General features: G+C 44.5%; 3 protein-coding genes across 3 annotated transcripts; all 3 read right to left on the bottom strand.

Annotated features, from left to right (window-relative positions):
* Window positions 1–234: 234 nt before the first annotated feature.
* Window positions 235–11,173, bottom strand: tbx19 (T-box transcription factor 19). Its single transcript, XM_084668567.1, has 9 exons — window positions 11,149–11,173; window positions 7,788–8,088; window positions 5,704–5,968; window positions 4,366–4,500; window positions 4,217–4,278; window positions 3,443–3,501; window positions 2,438–2,602; window positions 1,585–1,714; window positions 235–1,150 (listed from the first exon to the last, which is right to left on the bottom strand). The coding sequence occupies exons 1-9, from the start codon at window positions 11,171–11,173 to the stop codon at window positions 976–978; spliced, it is 1,317 nt and encodes a 438-aa protein (XP_084524693.1). The 3' UTR covers window positions 235–975.
* A 614-nt stretch (window positions 11,174–11,787) lies between these two features.
* Window positions 11,788–15,208, bottom strand: sft2d2b (SFT2 domain containing 2b). Its single transcript, XM_084668513.1, has 8 exons — window positions 14,928–15,208; window positions 14,549–14,638; window positions 14,366–14,451; window positions 14,193–14,274; window positions 14,055–14,090; window positions 13,322–13,380; window positions 12,118–12,147; window positions 11,788–11,923 (listed from the first exon to the last, which is right to left on the bottom strand). Exons 1-8 carry the CDS (start codon window positions 14,991–14,993, stop codon window positions 11,884–11,886), a joined length of 489 nt encoding a protein of 162 aa, XP_084524639.1. The 5' UTR covers window positions 14,994–15,208; the 3' UTR covers window positions 11,788–11,883.
* Window positions 15,209–15,337: 129 nt separating this feature from the next.
* On the bottom strand, window positions 15,338–18,357 carry LOC146260658 (uncharacterized). Its single transcript, XM_084668346.1, has 4 exons — window positions 17,864–18,357; window positions 16,832–17,053; window positions 16,542–16,640; window positions 15,338–16,031 (listed from the first exon to the last, which is right to left on the bottom strand). The coding sequence occupies exons 1-4, from the start codon at window positions 18,161–18,163 to the stop codon at window positions 15,924–15,926; spliced, it is 729 nt and encodes a 242-aa protein (XP_084524472.1). The 5' UTR covers window positions 18,164–18,357; the 3' UTR covers window positions 15,338–15,923.
* Between the last annotated feature and the right edge of the window lie 137 nt (window positions 18,358–18,494).

Raw genomic sequence — 18,494 nt, 5'->3', positions numbered from 1 at the left:
CAGAATATATTTCAGTGTGTTTTGAGAAGCTCAATTAAGTAAATGTGTTGCCACATTAATGCTTGACGTTGTTTTCACACATTTTTTTGACATGAATATTTACTGTGTCCCATGAACTTCTTGAGTAGGGACATAAGTAACTTAAAACGGAATGTCTTCTCGAGATATATTTGATGAGTAACCCATAACCCATAACATAATAAGCTTTTTTTTTAATTTATTTTTTTACGCACGGTATAATAAACAGAAGGCTGAAATCGTCACAGGTGTTATGCCGCATAAGCAAATCAGAGCACACCCACGCGGCAAATCATGTGGCCTACAGTTCGTCCTTTTATACACAACGTAAACCCCTCCACCCCCACCACAACATAATGTAGTGTATGTGTGTTTAGAGATACACGTTAGCTGTTGGATTTACCATGGGGAATCGTGGTCTGGAACATGCGATAGTCAAAGCGTTAATCAGGTTGGTAACAGCGATATCATTCGCCATTCAAAGGTCACAGTTCAAACTATGAAAAACAAACGCTGCTGCCCCACGTGCGCAATACAAACGCAGATGGAACAATTCACGCGCTCATCAACTAAAAATCACATGTAGTAAACAGCACAGACAACGACAGTAAACTGTACTAGTATGCAAACAAACATACAGGCATCATCAAATACTCTAAAGCAAACAAACATACAGGCATCATCAAATACTCTAAAATGATTATTTATAAATGAATTAAGATTTCTAACCATATATGATTATCTAATTAATTCCAATGTCCCTTTTCTAGTACTTGGCAAATAAACAAAACTTTTAGATAAATAAAAACGGTCTTTCCCCCTTCCTGTCTGGTGGGAAAGATGATCTGATCTCTTTATGAAATACACTCCTACAAGTCATCAGTGATTGGTGTCTTTAAACGGAACGGGTGGTTGGTTTCTGATCATCAGTGTTGTTAGGCCTATGTCAGAAGGTTATCAGACATTATTCAGTGTGTGGTTGGACACTGGTGGCCATCCGGCCCCACCCAGCCGAAGATGATTGGGAGGCTGCCCGTGGCTCTCGCTGGTGATTGGTTCATGAAGCTGGGCGCACGGGGAAGGGGTGGGGCTTCCTCCAGCGCAGCCCACAGTCCACAGACATGGGTACTGACTGCAGACACACAGACACACAGACACACACAGACACACAGACACACAGACACACAGACACACACAGACACACAGACACACACAGACACACAGACACACAGACACACACAGACACACAGACACACAGACACACACAGACACACAGACACACACAGACACACAGACACACAGACACACACAGACACACAGACACACAGACACACAGACACACATTGTTTGTTGGTACCATATACATCAGGGGTGTTCAACCCTGGTCCTCAGGGTCCACTGTCCAGTGTTCTAGATGTTTCCCTGCTCCAACACACCTGATTCAAACGAACGAGTCGTTATCAAGCTCTGTGGAAGCCTTGTAGCAACCATTCATGTGAATCAGGTGTGCTGGAGCAGGGAAACCCCCCTGGGTTTGGGTGATGGAGGGAGGCGGGGATCTTTCACCTGGTGTAGCTGGTGGACGAGGGGGAGGTGGCAGGGTTTCCAGGCAAGGCGGAGGAGGAGCTGTGTGGGGGAGAGACAGTAGACCAGCCCTCAGGACCTGGTAACATCTGCAGGCCCTCTGAGAGAGCCACTGGGGAGAGAGGAGAACAAACAGCATCAGAAAGGGTTGATGCATGCTGTGGAGCAGAGAGAAAGAGTGGATGCATGTTGTGGAGCAGAGAGAAAGGGGGGGTGCATGTTGTGGAGCAGAGAGAAAGGGTTGATGCATGCTGTGGAGCAGAGAGAAAGAGTGGATGCATGTTGTGGAGCAGAGAGAAAGGGGGGGTGCATGTTGTGGAGCAGAGAGAAAGGGGGGGTGCATGTTGTGGAGCAGAGAGAAAGGGTTGATGCATGCTGTGGAGCAGAGAGACAGGGTTGATGCATGCTGTGGAGCAGAGAGAAAGGGTTGATGCATGTTGTGGAGCAGAGAGAAAGAGTGGATGCATGTTGTGGAGCAGAGAGAAAGGGTTGATGCATGCTGTGGAGCAGAGAGAAAGATTGGATGCATGTTGTGGAGCAGAGAGAAAGGGTTGATGCATGCTGTGGAGCAGAGAGAAAGATTGGATGCATGTTGTGGAGCAGAGAGAAAGGGTTGATGCATGCTGTGGAGCAGAGAGAAAGAGTGGATGCATGTTGTGGAGCAGAGAGAAAGGGTTGATGCATGCTGTGGAGCAGAGAGAAAGGGTTGATGCATGCTGTGGAGCAGAGAGAAAGGGGGAGGGAGAAACATTAAGAAAGACACGGGCGGGGGGGAGAAAGGGGAGAGCGGAGGGGAGACAGAGGGGGAGGAGGTGCAGACCATCAGTAGGGTTACCTGAGGAGTGTGTGCGGTGGGGCAGGTAGGAGGAGGGGTAGGGGGCTGGGCGGGAAGGGTAATGTTTGTATCCATGATGAGAGCCCAGTGGCAGACCCCTGCTGTAAGGGAAACTGGTGCCCCCTGGTGGACACAGCGACTCGGGGTTAGGCAGGAACCAGCCACCTCGAGAACCACACACAAGAAAACACACTGTAAAATGTATTGTATTTTTATCAGTGAATAACAAATGGAATTCAGCAGCGTTTTGCCTGATATTCAAGAAATATTTCTTTATTTTAAGCTGAAGTTAACTGATCTGTACTAAATAGCAGTGTTGGGAACGTTACCGAAAATTTGTAATTAGTTACAGTACTAGTTACTTATTTCAGAAGTAACTGCATTAATTTACTAGTTACTGCATAGAAAAGCAATTAGTTACAAGGTAAAGTAACGTTTGCGTTACTTTTAATTCCCTGCTTCTATTATCAAATTAACACACACAGATAGTTATAATATTTTAGTGTTGCAGTGGCACAGTGTGGGACAAGACAACTGTAAAATGTTATATCATTGTATGTTGCTAATTAGCTGCTGAAAGGCAACAGACTCAACTGTTGACATAAGTCACATGTCTTGACAACATACCTAGCAATCAGTCTGTTAAGTTCTGTCCGGCTTAGAGACTGGAAATACTTCTGTTTAAAATCAAGCCTCGGCTGTTTTGATGAAGTGGCTCCGACTGCTTGATCATCGGAGCTAGCACTGGGTTCTTTCGCGATTAGCTTTGTAGAAGCGTGTTGAGCCCATTTAAATCTATCTAACTGCGTTATTTAATTGAAAAAAAGTAATTTGTTACATTACTAGTTACCGCCAAAAGTAGTGGAGTTACTTTGTAACGCGTTATTCCCAACACTGCTCAATAGTTACATTTAGTAACAAAATAGTATTGGTATTTGTATATTGGCTGCTATTTGTTTTCAGAATGCTGTCAGTGTGACTGAGACAGTCGAAGAGTATACGTACAGTGTTGGATCCCCACGTCACTCTCAGACGCAGAATCAAACAAGCTCTTGGGGTGATTCCTGGGAGCAGACACTTGATTAACAACCTCTGTGTGCGTGTGTGTGTGTGTGTGTTAAAGAGATTTGTTTCAAAAGGCAGAAATCAGTGCATTGTATCCAATTATTTCAACTACAGATTCAAGGAAGCGTGCAATATGAGTTTGACTAGAAAAATACCTGATGCTAATTGTATTATCAAGTACGTGTAAACAGCTACTGTGTGTGTGTGTGTGTCGCCTTTGACTTGTCATGGTTAGCGATCCAGTTTCTCCCACACATTTCACACAGCCTCTCCAACAAGCCTCACAGTGTGTTGAACTCAGAAGGTTTAAATAGTCAATAATTACATGCTAATCGCCAGGGTGTGCAGGTGCTAATGCTAGCCGGCAGTCATATTTCAGTGAGACATGCTAATGCTAGGTTGTAGCAAGTGATACAATAGTGAAAAATTATGACACTGCAACAGAGCTAAATGAAACATTGTGACTAAAGGAAGTGGATGCAAGAGGGAACCTTTCACCTCATTTCGGTGATCTAAACAATTGGCTGGGAATTGGTCGTGCTTTTGTTTTCTACACTCACTGGTCAAAATGGCATTTATACATTTTTCCTGGCAGTTGTGAAAAGAGTAGCCTACTTTTAGATGGTAGCATATGCAATCCAGCCTTTTCCCCCTAGATGATATGGTTTGCTAACCCTCTCCAAACCTGTAGTGATCATGCTGTAGAGCCTGTACCTCTCTTTGGCATCCAGGAAAGCCTTGGCAAAGGGATTGTACTTGATCTTCAGGGCGGTGATCTATAGAATGACGAAAAGCATTGACAAATCCTCAAACCTCACGTTTGTGTGCGTGCGGCGTCTTTGTGTGCTGTTTGAACCCCTCACCTCTTCGTTTTGGTAGGCGGTGACAGCTATGAACTGGGTTTCACTGAAGGATATGTTGGTGACCATCCTGTGGCTTCCACCAACCCTCACAATGTGAAGCTGTGGCTCGTACTTGTGAAGAGAGTTCAGCATTATCTAGGGGGAGGGGGAGGAGGGTCAAGAAACATAAAAAGGCTGAATGGAAGGACATGATGCAACACTGGATCAAACCCTGGACAAAAGCATGAACTGTTCTACTTTCACAAGTTCACAAACTACACACAGTACGGACTTAAGTTCGATTTTGGTATTCATAGTGACTGTCCTCACAGTTACTAATCCCTCTCTCCCTCCCCTCGTTTTCTCTTTCAGTCTCTCACTGTCTCTAACTACTTCAATTAACCAATTACAGCCCTCAGAGTGAGGACAAAACAAACTGTTTTCCATTCTAATTGAGAGCTTAGCTTCACCTCTCACACCGTCAACAAGCACAGAGAACCACCTGCCTAGAGAGTCTGGGCTGTGTGTGTGTGTGTGTGTGTCACAGCCTACATTAGTTGGAGTGTGTGTGGGCTTTTTCAATATGCTGTTATTGCCTCCCTTTCCCTCTCTATAAAACATCTGAAGGACAGATGGATAAATTAATTTAGCATAGTCAAAAAACACAGGTAATTACCATAATGCACAACTAACCACTGTAATTATTTCATTATGCCTCAGCTCTCCTTTACCGGACGCCATGCCAACACCACACTACCTGCCAGCCGGGAAGGTGTGTGTGTGTGTGTGTGTATCTATGTTTTGGTAAAGGGACGCAACATTTTTTTTGCCAAAGTTGTAGTTGAGTGTGTGTGTGCGTGTGTGTGTGTGTGTGCATGCTCCTGGCGGGCCTTTGGGAGTGGGAAGCTCTTACCAAGAAGTGCATTAAACCTATTAAGATCTGTTTATACTGTTCCCGTGCAGACAGGGGCTGCAGGGGTGAAGTGGGCAAATAGTCTGGTACAAAGAAGGGCACAAACAACATACGTGCCCACTTGATGTTTGGTTTGGGGTTAACAAGTAGAACACATGAAAGGAAAACATGTGGGCTATGAGGAGAACCATGACCTAAGGGCCTCTCATACCACCAAGGGCAGGAACAGGACAATTAGTGCTGTTCAGTAAATAATGGTAATGGGGGACTATTTTTGCAGAGCAATAAGCAAACCATCTAAAGCAAGGGGAAAAACAAAAAGACCGATGTCAGGAATTCGCATTTGGGTACTTGCAGTTCTTTTCGGAACTACAAGTACCACAGTCTTCCATCCTGATCATTCCTCTGTTAAACCTTGTATCTGTAGTTTTGTTGATGTGCTTTACCTGTCCTCCTCCGTTTAGCTTATTGGTGAGTTTGACTTTGCTGAAGGAGACAGGGGCTTTCATCCAGTGGGCGCCGAAGTTGGGCGAGTCCGGGTGGATGTACACACAGCCGTTCCCGTGAGACTCTGGTTTACCGGCGGTGACCCACTCTCCGTTAACGTACTTCCACCTGTGGGTGTTGGCAGGCATGAAGTCCAGCAGGAAGGAGTACATGGCGTTTGGGTCCAGTCCTGATACACTGACCTTCAACACTGGGAACATCCTCCTGGATTACAGACACACACACACACCTGTTGTTGAGAGTTCATGTATGAGCACAATGGGGATGGAAAGAGCTTAGTTTGGACATCGTTTTCGTCAGTGCCAGAGGAGTGAGGGAAGGGGCTAAGGGCTGAGGGAAGGGTGGTGGACCTAAACTCAACGAGACAAGGCAGGCAGGATTGAACACTTCCTGACTGTACTGTGGTCCTAGACATCCCACCCTGTCTTGTGGACCGAGACAACAATGTGGACTTTGTTCAGGAACTCTTTCTTTCTCTCTTTCTTTCTCTCACATTATCTGTCTTTATCTCTCTCTCACTCTCTCTTTCTCTTTCATTCTCTCTATCTCGTCCTCTCTCTCTGATGGGCTCCTCAGAGCTCCTGCTTCTGAGCAGACCGTTCTGTGGGGGTATGCTGACCCTGAAGTCCACAACCCGATAGCTGACCACTGCATAAACTGACAAACGCCAATGCAGAGCACTGCAAAGGCTCTACTCATGTGGAACTGAGTTTGTGAATTGACGTTTCACCATCCATTCATGTTTTTCTATCAATATTTTGTTTCTTTATTTAATCTTACTGCATAATTACATTCAGCGTGCATGGTCTACACCTCTCTGTATCACCAACCATCTCGGAGGAAGGAATTCCTCACTGAATCCCTCCTCCCAAAGTTTATTCCATTTGAGTTTTCCTTTATTTCCAGTCTTCCTTGAGGGTTTGGTTCAGAGGCAGTTCTATGGGCATATGTGAAGCCATTTTTGCCATTTCTTGTAAAAAAAATGGCTATACAATCAAACATTTTGTATTAATTTGGAACAACAAAGTTGAGTCCTTCTTTTACCCTTTACATCTCTCTCATAAGACACTCACACACAAAGTTACACTTCAGTAGATAGCCATATGTTTCACTGTTCAATCGAAATCAAGTTTCTCCTAACAATAATAATTATAATAAATAAAATAAAAACGTTTCAAGGGGGCAGTTGTCGAAAGTATAAATGGACTGGAACACCCACTTGGTCAAGCATACTCTTAACTGCGCGCAAGAGGGTCGTCACATGAAAAGTGGCCTCCAGAAAAAATGTATTAAACTGAAGGATAAACATAACAAAAATAATCATGCAAAGGTAGCTCATAGTAAAATCTATTCATAACTATGGCCTAAATCGTTGTAATTCTGTATCCTATATGTTAACCAAAAACACGCAAGAGATAAACGTTGGTTGGTAACTAAACTAGAACCGGTATCCCACATGGCTTACAATAATTACTTACTATATATATGTGTGTACTGGATATGTGGTATGTCTTCAAAAATCCAAGTTTTCTGAGATATATTCTAAACTTTGCGTATAGCCTATAAGCGAGAGGTTAATTCCACACTCGACTTTTTTTGTCTACGTCTTATTCAGTTGAAGTAATCGATCAATGTAAACTTCAAGTCCAGTTAATTTCAGTCTAAATAAAAAAAGGCTGATGTCCAAACATGTTTTAGAATTCGGATTATATTGAATGCGTTAAATGAATGCAGCCCATCGCAACTCACCTGTTGAATATTAACCTTGGTGTATGAGAATTAAATAAACAGTTTGTTTATTTAAACAGATGTTATTGCCCAAATAATTACATATCCAACGGCCTTAAAATGTACTTCACTATATTAAAATAACATTTTAAATCAAATTAACATGCAAGAAAATGTAGGAGTCATTCAAGTTTAACAACTTTGGCTCCTCATGTAAACAGAGCTAGACTTGCCTCTTAAAACACAACTCCAACTGACTTGACATCTGCCAGCTGTCTTCAGTCGCTGTACTAACCTGCCACTTTTGGTGACGATCATCTCGTTGGTCACCTCTTTAAACTTCCGCCAAAGCTCCGCTTCTTCGAGAGTCACCTTGAGTTGTTTCTCGGTAGGATCCCCCTTCTCGCGCCCCGCCTGCAGTTCGTTCTCCACGACGCTGAGCAGCCGCGAGATGCAGCACTCACCACTGGGACCGGTAACGCTGCTGAAGTTAACGTCTCTACCAGCCCCGGACCCAGTCCTGGCGCTCGTGTCAACCAAACCTTCAACCTTCATCTTTAAGTCCTTTTGCTGGGTTGATGTTATCACGGAATGAACTCAATATTTTGATTAACATAGGCAAAGGCTAGAACCTATGAACTGCGAAGAAGGAGTTCAGTAAAAACTTAGACTCTTGAAACGTAAAACCCCTTATTCATTGATTAAAAGCAACCTCAATACTGAGGGATTTTGTTAGAATCAATTTCATCTGAACGAAATAAATTCAAATCCTGAACAGAACGGTCATGATCGATTGGGTTAGAGCGTCAAAGTGCGGGCGCTGACGTGTGTGTGTGTGAGAGAGAGAGAGAGAGAGAGAGAGAGAGAGAGGACGCGGAAGAGAGAGAGAGTGAGAAAGAAAGAAAGAGAGATGGGGAGGGGGGGGGTTATAGAAAAAGTAAACAAGGTAATGAGTCAACACACAAAAATACAATTTCTTAAACTCCGAAAAGTTATTCCCTGCCTGCAGTCTCCTTTCAAGCTAAATGATTAAACTGGATCGGTCATTCACCCGATATGAATGGCTACTGATGAACTATTAGCCCCATGCAATTATTTAAACGATACCGGGCTAATAGCGTATCCTTCCACTCACGGGACGGGACCGTTTTCTCTTCAGCACCTTGGACAGCGATTAAGCGATGCAGCCAACGGTAAGGCTAACAGCCCAGAATGAATGAAGGGAGTGTCAAAGACCCAGGCTATGGACATACCCTGAAGCTAAAGTCAAATTATATGTCCCTTCTCATCAAAGACAAAACAGCAACACGACAGGCAAATAGTCTGCCCTGGGTCAGATACGAAGTCAGTCATTCCACTCGCTATTGGAACTATGAGATAAGATCTTTATAGGTGAACCTTTATATAATTGTGGGCTAATTAAATGATTGAATATAGAAACTTCAATGGACTAATAGTTTGTGGCAGAAAGCGAATTTGCGGTCGCCTATCAAAATAATTGACAATAATGTGAAATTGGTTAACTCTACTGAATCTTCTACAATTTAAGGCTTCATGTAGCCTAATGGCCGCCCGCAGTCTATAAACATCCGGCATTTCCTGGGCTACATTTAGTACATTGAATAGATCTGTATCTTTGTATCATTTGTGCTTTAAACTTTGCTTACTTTATCTTACACAAGCCAGATAAAATACACTCAGAAACTCGCTGAGAGACAAACTAATAATCTTTTGAACTTTGCTTAGGTTGAGTTGAATTTTACACGAAAAAAAAGTGCAGACGGCCGCGTAATAGCGTGTAGATGGTCAGCGGAAAGCCAATGCTCACAGCCAATGCACCTTTCACAGACCGCTGTTCACTAGCAGCGCTCCACGACACCTGATCCCTCGAGCCGCTAGTCTGAGAGCTGCGGCCCCTCGCGCTTGCAGCTGCTTTGTGAAGGGTGGTGGCGGTAGAGGTAGAGGTCTTTTCTTTTTAATCAAGGACTAGCACAGCGGGGAGATTAGGGGCTTTACCGACTTAACGCTTATAAAGGAGTGCCATTAAAGAGGCACAAGGTAAATATCAAAAGGGAGGACTCGCTGGTTAACCTACTAAGACCTCCCACCCCCCCACCTTTTATACCTTCTGATCAACTGGTGAGGAGTGGATAGTCTTTCCTGCGTGTCACGGTGCCTGCACTATCGCATCACAGCAAGGTCCTGGGTTCGATTCCCGCTTGGGGCACTTTTTGGTTTCTTTCTGTTTGGAGTTCTCCCTTGTGTTCAGAAGGGTTCCCTCTGCAAAGTATACTAATAAACAAAGATGCAGAAGAGATGTATCTGCTGCCCATGTCCCCCTGGGCAGGCAGGAGGTGAGGGCCCGGCCTCAGACCCCCTGGTCCACATGGCCGATTACTGATCCTGGCTGTTCTCAGGAAAAGGACAGCTGCATGGGTAAAATGCAGGAGTGTGTGTCTCTGTGTGTCTGTGTGTGTCTCTGTGTGTGTCTCTGTGTGTGTGTCTCTGTGTCTCTGTGTGTGTCTCTGTGTGTGTGTTTGTGTGTCTCTGTGTGTGTGTGTATGTGTTTGTGTGTCAGTGTGTGTGTGCTTGTGTGTGTGTTTGTGTGTCAGTGTGTGTGTGTCTGTGTGTGTGTCTGTGTGTGTCTCTGTGTGTGTGTATGTGTGTGTGTTTGTGTCTCTGTGTGTGTGTCTCTGTGTCTCTGTGTGTGTCTCTGTGTGTGTGTCTCTGTGTGTGTCTCTGTGTGTGTGTGTCTCTGTGTGTGTGTGTATGTGTGTGTGTGTCTCTGTGTGTGTGTGTGTGTCTCTCTGTCTCTGTGTGTGTCTCTGTGTGTGTGTCTCTGTGTGTGTCTCTGTGTGTGTGTGTCTCTGTGTCTGTGTGTGTGTGTGTGTGTGTGTCAGTGTGCCTCCGTTCCCTGCATGTGTGTTTAATCAGATGACAAATAAAGATTCATTCTTCCACCATCAAGTTAAAAGAAAATAGGCAGTCCTCTACACAGAACATAAAACACACTTTCAACAGTTGACTTTAACCATTTATTCTAGTACTATTTTGGGCTGTTAAACACAGCAAGACTTGAGCAAATAGGTTGATGGACATTGCTTAACAATCAACTATTTAAGAGTGACAAGAACCCCAAAAAAGATGTTAATGAAAACTCTGGACCATGAGTATTTGGGTTGTAAAAAGTAGGACTGAAAAGACATTCATCATTTTGTACCTGATGTCCCAAATACATACTTTGATATTGCATATCTTGTCTATCACTCAATGCCAGGGTGACATACGTATAAGGCAAGCAGTGTGTTCAAAAGGCAGTAGAAGTTAAGACAGTAATACACAAACACACACACACACTTGTTGGTCTTCTGTTTTTGTATCTTTAAGTCATTTTAGTAGATACAAAAACAGAAGATCAAAAGGTTTGCCCTTCATTCATCATTTTGGGCAAAGACGACCCATTCTCAAGCAACAGACTAACAAGCTAAAAAATAGCTCAACCAATAAAAAAATGTGGAGGACCAAGTTTGTGTACCTACATGTATACCTAACCTTCATGCTAGCCTACACTTTGGAGAAATGTTGATAAAAATTGTGAGGTGCAAAGTATTTGAAATATCTCTCTACATTTTGCTCCGAAAGCATCTCAACGTTACTGGGCTTGTGCTGGTTCTTCTCCATTACCCTGCAAACTGTATTGTTGAGTCTTGGGCTTCAGTGTTTAGACTGAGTTACAGTCTGACTATCTAAAAACCAGACTCCCTCATATTCCCTTTCAAACAGATATTCTTTTCAGCAAAGGACAATTGCACACAGCAGAATACAACATTTCAACCCACAGGATCACAAATGAAGACTTTTCTTTAGCTCTCTACATATACATGATAAGTCAGACAGTATTGAAGATATAGGACCCATATTGGCACAGACTAAAGTTACTCAAAAATGTCTCAGACCCAAATGTTTTAAGATGAAGAAAGTTCCAGAACAGAACGTCCCTTTTAGGACTTGTTGAAATTGTCTGGACCTCACACACACACACATGCAATGGGTTATGATGTTTCCAGAGGGTAACACAGTTTTCACACACTCAGGCACACACACACCTGATTTGGAAAGCGTTTCACTCAAAGTGCTTACTCAGTGGGCTCCGACCCAACACACCTGTGTGGAGTCTGACGGAGCCAGAGCCAGAAGGGGCTGCTGGTTCAATCCAAACCCACACGGTCTCAACCAACAGCCCTCAGAGTGAGGGTGCGGGGGAGGACGGGGGGGGGGGGGGGACGAGGGGGGGAGAGCGAGGGGGAGGACGAGGGGGGAGAGCGAGGGGGAGGACGAGGGAGGGAGAGCGAGGGGGAGGACGAGGGAGAAGGGTCCAGTAAAAGTCATCTTCAGGAAATACAGACTGTGAACATCTTTATGACGGCGTCCCTGGAAAAGAAGCAAAACCAAGTCAAGGAAAACTGAAATAATTTGTGGTGAAGCAGTAAACACTCTACAGCTGAAGTACATGGCAGAACTAATATTACACTTATCAATTATAATCACTGGTGGGGAGAGACCTGCACTGCCAGGAGAGGAGCAGAGTGTGCGTGTGCGTGCGTGCGTGGTGTGTGTGTACTTACCTGGCAAATGGAATGTAGGACAGGCCGTACCTGTAAGAGAAAAGACGAACGTTACAACCAGGAAATGTACTGCTGTCAGTTTGTGAGAGACTGTGTGTGTGATGAAGGATTGCAGTATGTCACTATAGGAGCAGTAACATATATTTCACTGGTCTCTTTCATAACAAATAAAGTACAATAAAAGTCGGTGATATATCGTTTTTTTTTTTTTTCCCAAACAGGAAATTGTGAACACGTGTAAAAAGTCTATTTCGGCGATAGTTGAACGATTTTAATAGCTAAAGATTTGAAGGTGCTGAAGGGTGTCACGGAAGAAATAAAAGAAGTTGAATAAAGATTCAAAGTACAATACATGGAATGCTGAAGCAGTATTCCAACAATAAACCCGTTTGTGCTCTCTCCCCCCCCCCCCTTGCCCACTAAGAATCGATAAGAGAATCAATACGGAATTAAATTGATAAGCAGAAATTGATAAGGAATCGGAATTGTTAAAATCTTATCGCATCCCTAATCCTCACACAAACTATCAAAATTATTTTACATTTTCGAAACGGTTTGATCGGTACAGCCAATCAAAGTCTGTGGCAAAGTTGGCAAACAGGAAGTTGGGTCGTATCTCAGCAAATCTTCGATGGATTCAAAGTTGCATTTACTCAGACCCCTGTTCTGAGGATGTTTAAAATCGTTCATTTTACCTGCTAAACCGGCTTGGACACCTCATTGCTGCTTGCAGCTATATTCTTTTAAGTGTGTATCAACAAACTAGACCTTGTTCATGTTTTTGTGCTTGTGTGTGTGTATGCCTGTGTGTGCGCCTGTGTGTGTGTATGCCTGTGTGTGTGTATGCCTGTGTGTGTATGCCTGTGTGTGTGTATGCCTGTGTGTGTGTATGCCTGTGTGTGTGCATCTCCTGCCTTTGTCAAGAAGATACTTGAGAGAACAAAGCTAGCTGCATTAGCTGTGTGTGATTAGGCAGGCTAAAAGCTACAACCATAATTACCCTGTTTTCAGTCGCAAATAATGACCTGCCATTGAGTTGCATGCCAAAACCCCTTCAGTTCAGGAAAAAAAATTATATATGTGTACTCATTTGAGGGTTTGTGTTCTTGTTTGATATAAGGACACAACATTTCAGTCTCCCTTCTTATTTGTGTGTATGTGTGTGTGTGTGTGTGTGTGGGTGTGTGAGAGAGAGTTCACTCACCAAGCAAAGGCCAAAAACTGTAGTACACAGAAGAGTAAGGCCAGCCCATTTATCTTCCACTGAGGACAGAGTGAGCAGTTGGAAAAACAGTTCAAGAGATGTTCCACTGCTGTTTCAGTCATACTGCTCGTATGACTATATTCAAGACTGGCAGAACTGTTATTCATATCTTTATCAGGTTTGATCAGCATTTTCTTTTATCAATATTGTTTACTATTAATCTTGAATTCAACCCTACTAAATGAATAATTATATATTATTGAAAAGTATGATACTTGCGATTTATATATGACAGACATTTCATTGGCCTGGGTTAGGGTTCTATTGAGATCCATAACGGTTAGAGTGTCTCACACTAGGGTCAAACTTCCTATTTAGCACAAAATTCTTTTTCTGCTCAATTCTGTTTGGGTCTGTTGAATTGGTTTAACTTACTACTAGTATTAACACCTACACACATACAAATCTAACCCATCTATTTTGTACAGTTCTTGGGGAAAAGTATGAAGATAATAATTGTATCATGATGATTGTTACGTATCAAACAAAACAAAAAACGTTATCTTTACTGCATCCCTCAACAGGGCGTTCAAATATTTCAACTGGCCACTTGTTTAATCTGCCATGGAAGATAATGTCACCTGCTCACTGAAAATGATGATGACAATTTACCCTCCTCACTGGGAATGCAGAAAGTTACGCAGGGATGGTTTGTGGTGGGAGGGATACTTACCCAGAAAGCAGCACATAAAGTTAGAACAAGGCACGTCTGAAAAGAAAAGAAAAAGATAATTACAAATTCACTAAACCAAATTTTCGTGTCATGTGTGTGTATGCATGTGTGTGTCTGTGTGTGTGATTGTGTTCTCACCAGCATGATTGCAGTGGCCAGTGCTCTAACTTTTGCACACATTCTCTTCACCTGGGTCACTGGGCCCATCAGGAACATGGTGCTGTAAAATATACAGTGCAGACAAACTTAACGATAGCGCATAATGACTCATGGCTATGCACTACGCGTCACACGAACACCCTCAAACTTACCTAGCAAGGGAGGCAACGTTGCCAACGGTGTAAAGAACGGCAAATAACGCCAAACCCCTTCCTGGAATCCACAACAGGCACGTTCCCTGTCATTACAATACAACATTATAACAGGATTGTATGGGACAAAATCCATTCGTAATCTCAGAATTAAATTGTCCACTCCGCCTTAAACTGTCTTACCAGTATGGAACACAAAACCCCAAGAGCGAAGCAAGCAATGAAGCCTTTCACTCGGGTGCCCCAAGACAAGGTGGATGCTTGGTTCGCCGCCTGAATGTATTAGCAACAATAGCATGAAGAAAACATGTCAATTTCACAAACTTTCTACCAAACAATAAAACTGGGTCTTCAAGTTGTCAAAATATAAGCTTCATTCATTATATGGCCTCCAGAAAAGCTACCTATGTGTGTCGATGATTATAGTATGTATTTTAAGCTACGTTACTAAAATGGAAAGTTTGCAAGCTAGAGCTAGCTAGCTATAGCTATTGAAAAGCTAGCTGATGATGATGACGTTAGCTTAGCCTAGCTTCAGTTAGTTAGTTTCAGTTTTTTCAACCTGTAAAATGCCGTTGTCGTCACTGTTTTCATCCTGCCCACTCAAAACTTTCTTTAATTTATCCATGAAAAACACTGCTATGATCCGCCTCAATGTGCAATTCCTCTCGTTGCTGAGTGTTTGGTTGAGCTAGTTCCGCACGAAATCACAAATAATCGATTTTCTCTTCTTGTTCGCGGAGTGACAACAGGTGCATCGATAACTTCCGCCTAGCTAGTTGTAGTCTGTAGTCACGGAGACAAACGGGAGTGGATCGGTGCAGTACCTTTGCTATCCATAACAACAAAGGGGCAGTGTAAACCATAGAAAATCCCTCATCTCGCCTACCATTTCTGACAAATGCTGGAAAAAGGTACTTGTTCATGAGCAACAGGCTGAACGAAATACAAAAGACCAACTACAATGATGGACATATATTTATTCACCTAGGTTAAAAAGAAACATGAGAAAATACTAGAAAAAACGGAACTGACACTTCCCAGTTAACATAGAATCGCCCAATTACATGAAATACAAGAAACGTGTATCCTGTTGTCTTATAGACAGTATCCGTTATAAGATAACCTACATTACAGTCAGCTAAGACGTGCGCTCCCCACCCCTACACCCTCACACACCTAATGGTCTGGGATTACTCTCCAATAAGATTAGAGCCATTTAAGTGTCATCTGATTTGGGGTTCTGGAACAGAAATAAAGCCAAAATGACAGGCTTCGTCCAAGAGCTTCTTCCATGGTGGTCCTTAGCTACACCCAGACTCTCTGCTGCTCTCAGACGACGTTTTCCTTCCTGACGGTAGCATTTGGATGCTACAGTCTGAGGGGGTTGAGGAAGCAGACAAGTAGCCTATGACCACGGCCCGACAGAAGGAGTCCTGACGGTGTTCCCCTCAGCATAAACACTGGCAGAGAGGTGAGTCTCTAGAATGTTCCGTATGGGTCTGTTTGTAGAAGGTTTGTCCAGTGGTGGGATGGTTCTAGGTGGTTCTGGGAGGCCTCAGGGGACTTTGACGCGGGCTGAGCTCCAGTAGAGGGGTTCGGGCATGGGCACCTGCACTCGACACGTAGGACACGACTGCTTTCGCCACAGCCACTCTTCAATGCACTGGACATTGAGACACAGGGAGAGAGAGAGAGGCAGAAAGAGAGAGAGAGAGAGAGAGAGAGAGATAGAGAGAGGGAGAGAAAAGAGGGAGGAGAGAGAGGTAGAAAGATAGAAGAGAGAGAGAGAAAACGAGAGAAGACAGAGAGAGGTAGAGGCAGAGAGACAAAGAGTGAGAGGCAGAAAGAGAGAGAGAGAAAAAGAAAGAAGCCACAGAGAGAGAGGCAGAGAGAGAGAGGAGAGAAAACAAGAGAGAGAGACACAGAGAGAGAGAGAGAGAGAGAGAGAGAGAGAGAGAGAGAGAGAGAGAGAGAGACAGAGAGAGAGAGAGAGAGAGAGAGAGAGAGAGAGAGAGGGGAGAGAGATGCACGGTGAGATGAGGACATTCTGTTGGTGTTTGTGGGAAGGGCTGAAGCGACTGGGGAAGAGGACAGACAGCAGGAGGAGGATGTCGTCTGTGTGCACATGAGCTTACCTCACTGTGGAAGCTATGGGAACAGCACATGAGCTTACCTCACTGTGGAAGCTATGGGAACAGTGCAGCTCTCTGATTCCACTCGCCCCTTTGTTAAGGTCGTCATGGCAGATCAGACACACACGATCTGCGTCGCTCTGCGCACACACACACACACACACACACACAGCAAATAGACATGGTCTTAAACAAGAACATAAACAGATCAATGATTAAGGGATTCCCCTCTATACAGACTCCCTGCCCCCCTCCCCACCAGCACACACACACACACACGCAGAGACACCGCCCCACACATACACACACAGTTTTCCAGCAGTCAGCCTACCAGAGACATGACATTTCGCCTGCGGAAGCGTGTCTTCCTCTCTGGCAGTTCGGCCACCTCCGGGATGGTCGTTATGACGGAGGGCCGTCTCTCCGGACAGGCCGGCCTTGCGGGGCAGCTGTCCTCACAGGAGGAGATGCGGGTCCGGAGGTGACCCCTGACCGGGGTGGGCGGCTTGGTGGCGTTATAGAGACGAGACAGCTGCATGGCACTGAGCTGAGCCTGAAAAAAGAGAGAGAGAGGGCATGAGAGAGAGAGAGAGAGAGAGGGCATGAGAGAGAGAGAGGGCATGAGAGAGAGAGAGAGGGCATGAGAGAGAGAGAGAGAGGGCATGAGAGAGAGAGAGGGCATGAGAGAGAGAGAGAGAGAGAGAGAGAGAGAGAGAGAGAGAGAGAGAGAGAGAGGGCATGAGAGAGAGAGAGAGAGAGAGAGAGAGAGAGAGAGAGAGAGAGAGAGGGCATGCGAGAGAGAGAGAGGTTGGTGAGGGGGCAGTCAGTTATTTGATTGCACAATGCTGTAACAATGCTGTGTTCAGAGCTGATGGACACCATAACACGGTTAGTTTGGTTTGTTGACATACTGTCTTTGGCAAGTCTTTGTGATAAAACAAACCTTTATATCTTCCTTTTGTCATATAATAAATATCATCAACCACACAAACAGTGTCTTCTTGTCCGTTTATTGTTGTTCTGACACACCTGTGTATCCCACATGTACTATATGTTCCTAGCTACTGGAGGGTAACCCTAACCCTAACCCACATTGACTGTCTAATCCTATTTGCTAATGTGGTTGTGGGTGGGTATGTTACTGATCTGACCCAGTAGATTCCTTCTCAACAGCCAACCTTACACTGAACCCACAGCTCAACTTAGGAGCGAGAAAACAGCACAATCTGTAATGTAGTACAAGTCTAGTATGAAGTAGTTGGAGTATGGTTCATTTCCAAGCCATCGTATTTCTCCAGTATTCATGCCACATTTGTAAAGCCTACTGACACATACACAACCACACACACACACACACACTTACCGGACATGGCAGTGAAGCCCTGCGGTGTGCTTGTGGTCTTTCTGGTGGGTTGAGGCTACTCTTTCGGTCGAACATTTCTGCGCGGTCCTCTCCCCCATCTTTCTCTTTGTCTTTTGTCTGTTCTGTTGCTTTGTATTTACTCAACCAATTGCTGAAGATGTCATCGTCATCCTCCTCCTTCTCCTCCTCCTCTTGCTCCTCGGAGTCCTCAGGGTCCTCCGTCACTGCGTCAAGCAGGTTGTCAGACTCCGTGTCTTTTACGTCCTCAGGGTCCAAAAAGATATCGTCCTCAGTTTCCATGGTGACAGTTGTCCCACGGCGAATGGAGAGATGAAGGGCAAAAAGAAGGCGATGTGTGTGTGGAAGTGGACTGGGGAATGGACGGTGGTTCTGGTTGGGCTAGGGCTGCAGGTGGAGCAGGAGGTTTAGCAGAGGCCTGTGGTCTGAGTCCGGGATCCTCTCACTCTCTGGCGTGCCACCGATCTCATCGTCACTTTCATCAACGAACCAAGACTGACAAGGTCCTCCTTAACCGCTTCAACCCCCCCCCCCCCCCTCTCTCTCTCTCTTAACGCCATCTGGTTTATGTGTTCATCTGCTTAAGCCTGACTCCACAATACACTGCCAGGTT

The sequence above is a fragment of the Hypomesus nipponensis genome, chromosome 12 (assembly GCF_054491055.1).
Source record: "Hypomesus nipponensis isolate SF chromosome 12, ASM5449105v1, whole genome shotgun sequence".
Classification (NCBI taxonomy): Eukaryota; Metazoa; Chordata; class Actinopteri; order Osmeriformes; family Osmeridae; genus Hypomesus; species Hypomesus nipponensis.
Note: the sequence above shows the minus strand (reverse complement) of the source record. Positions and strands in the feature narration are given on the sequence as shown.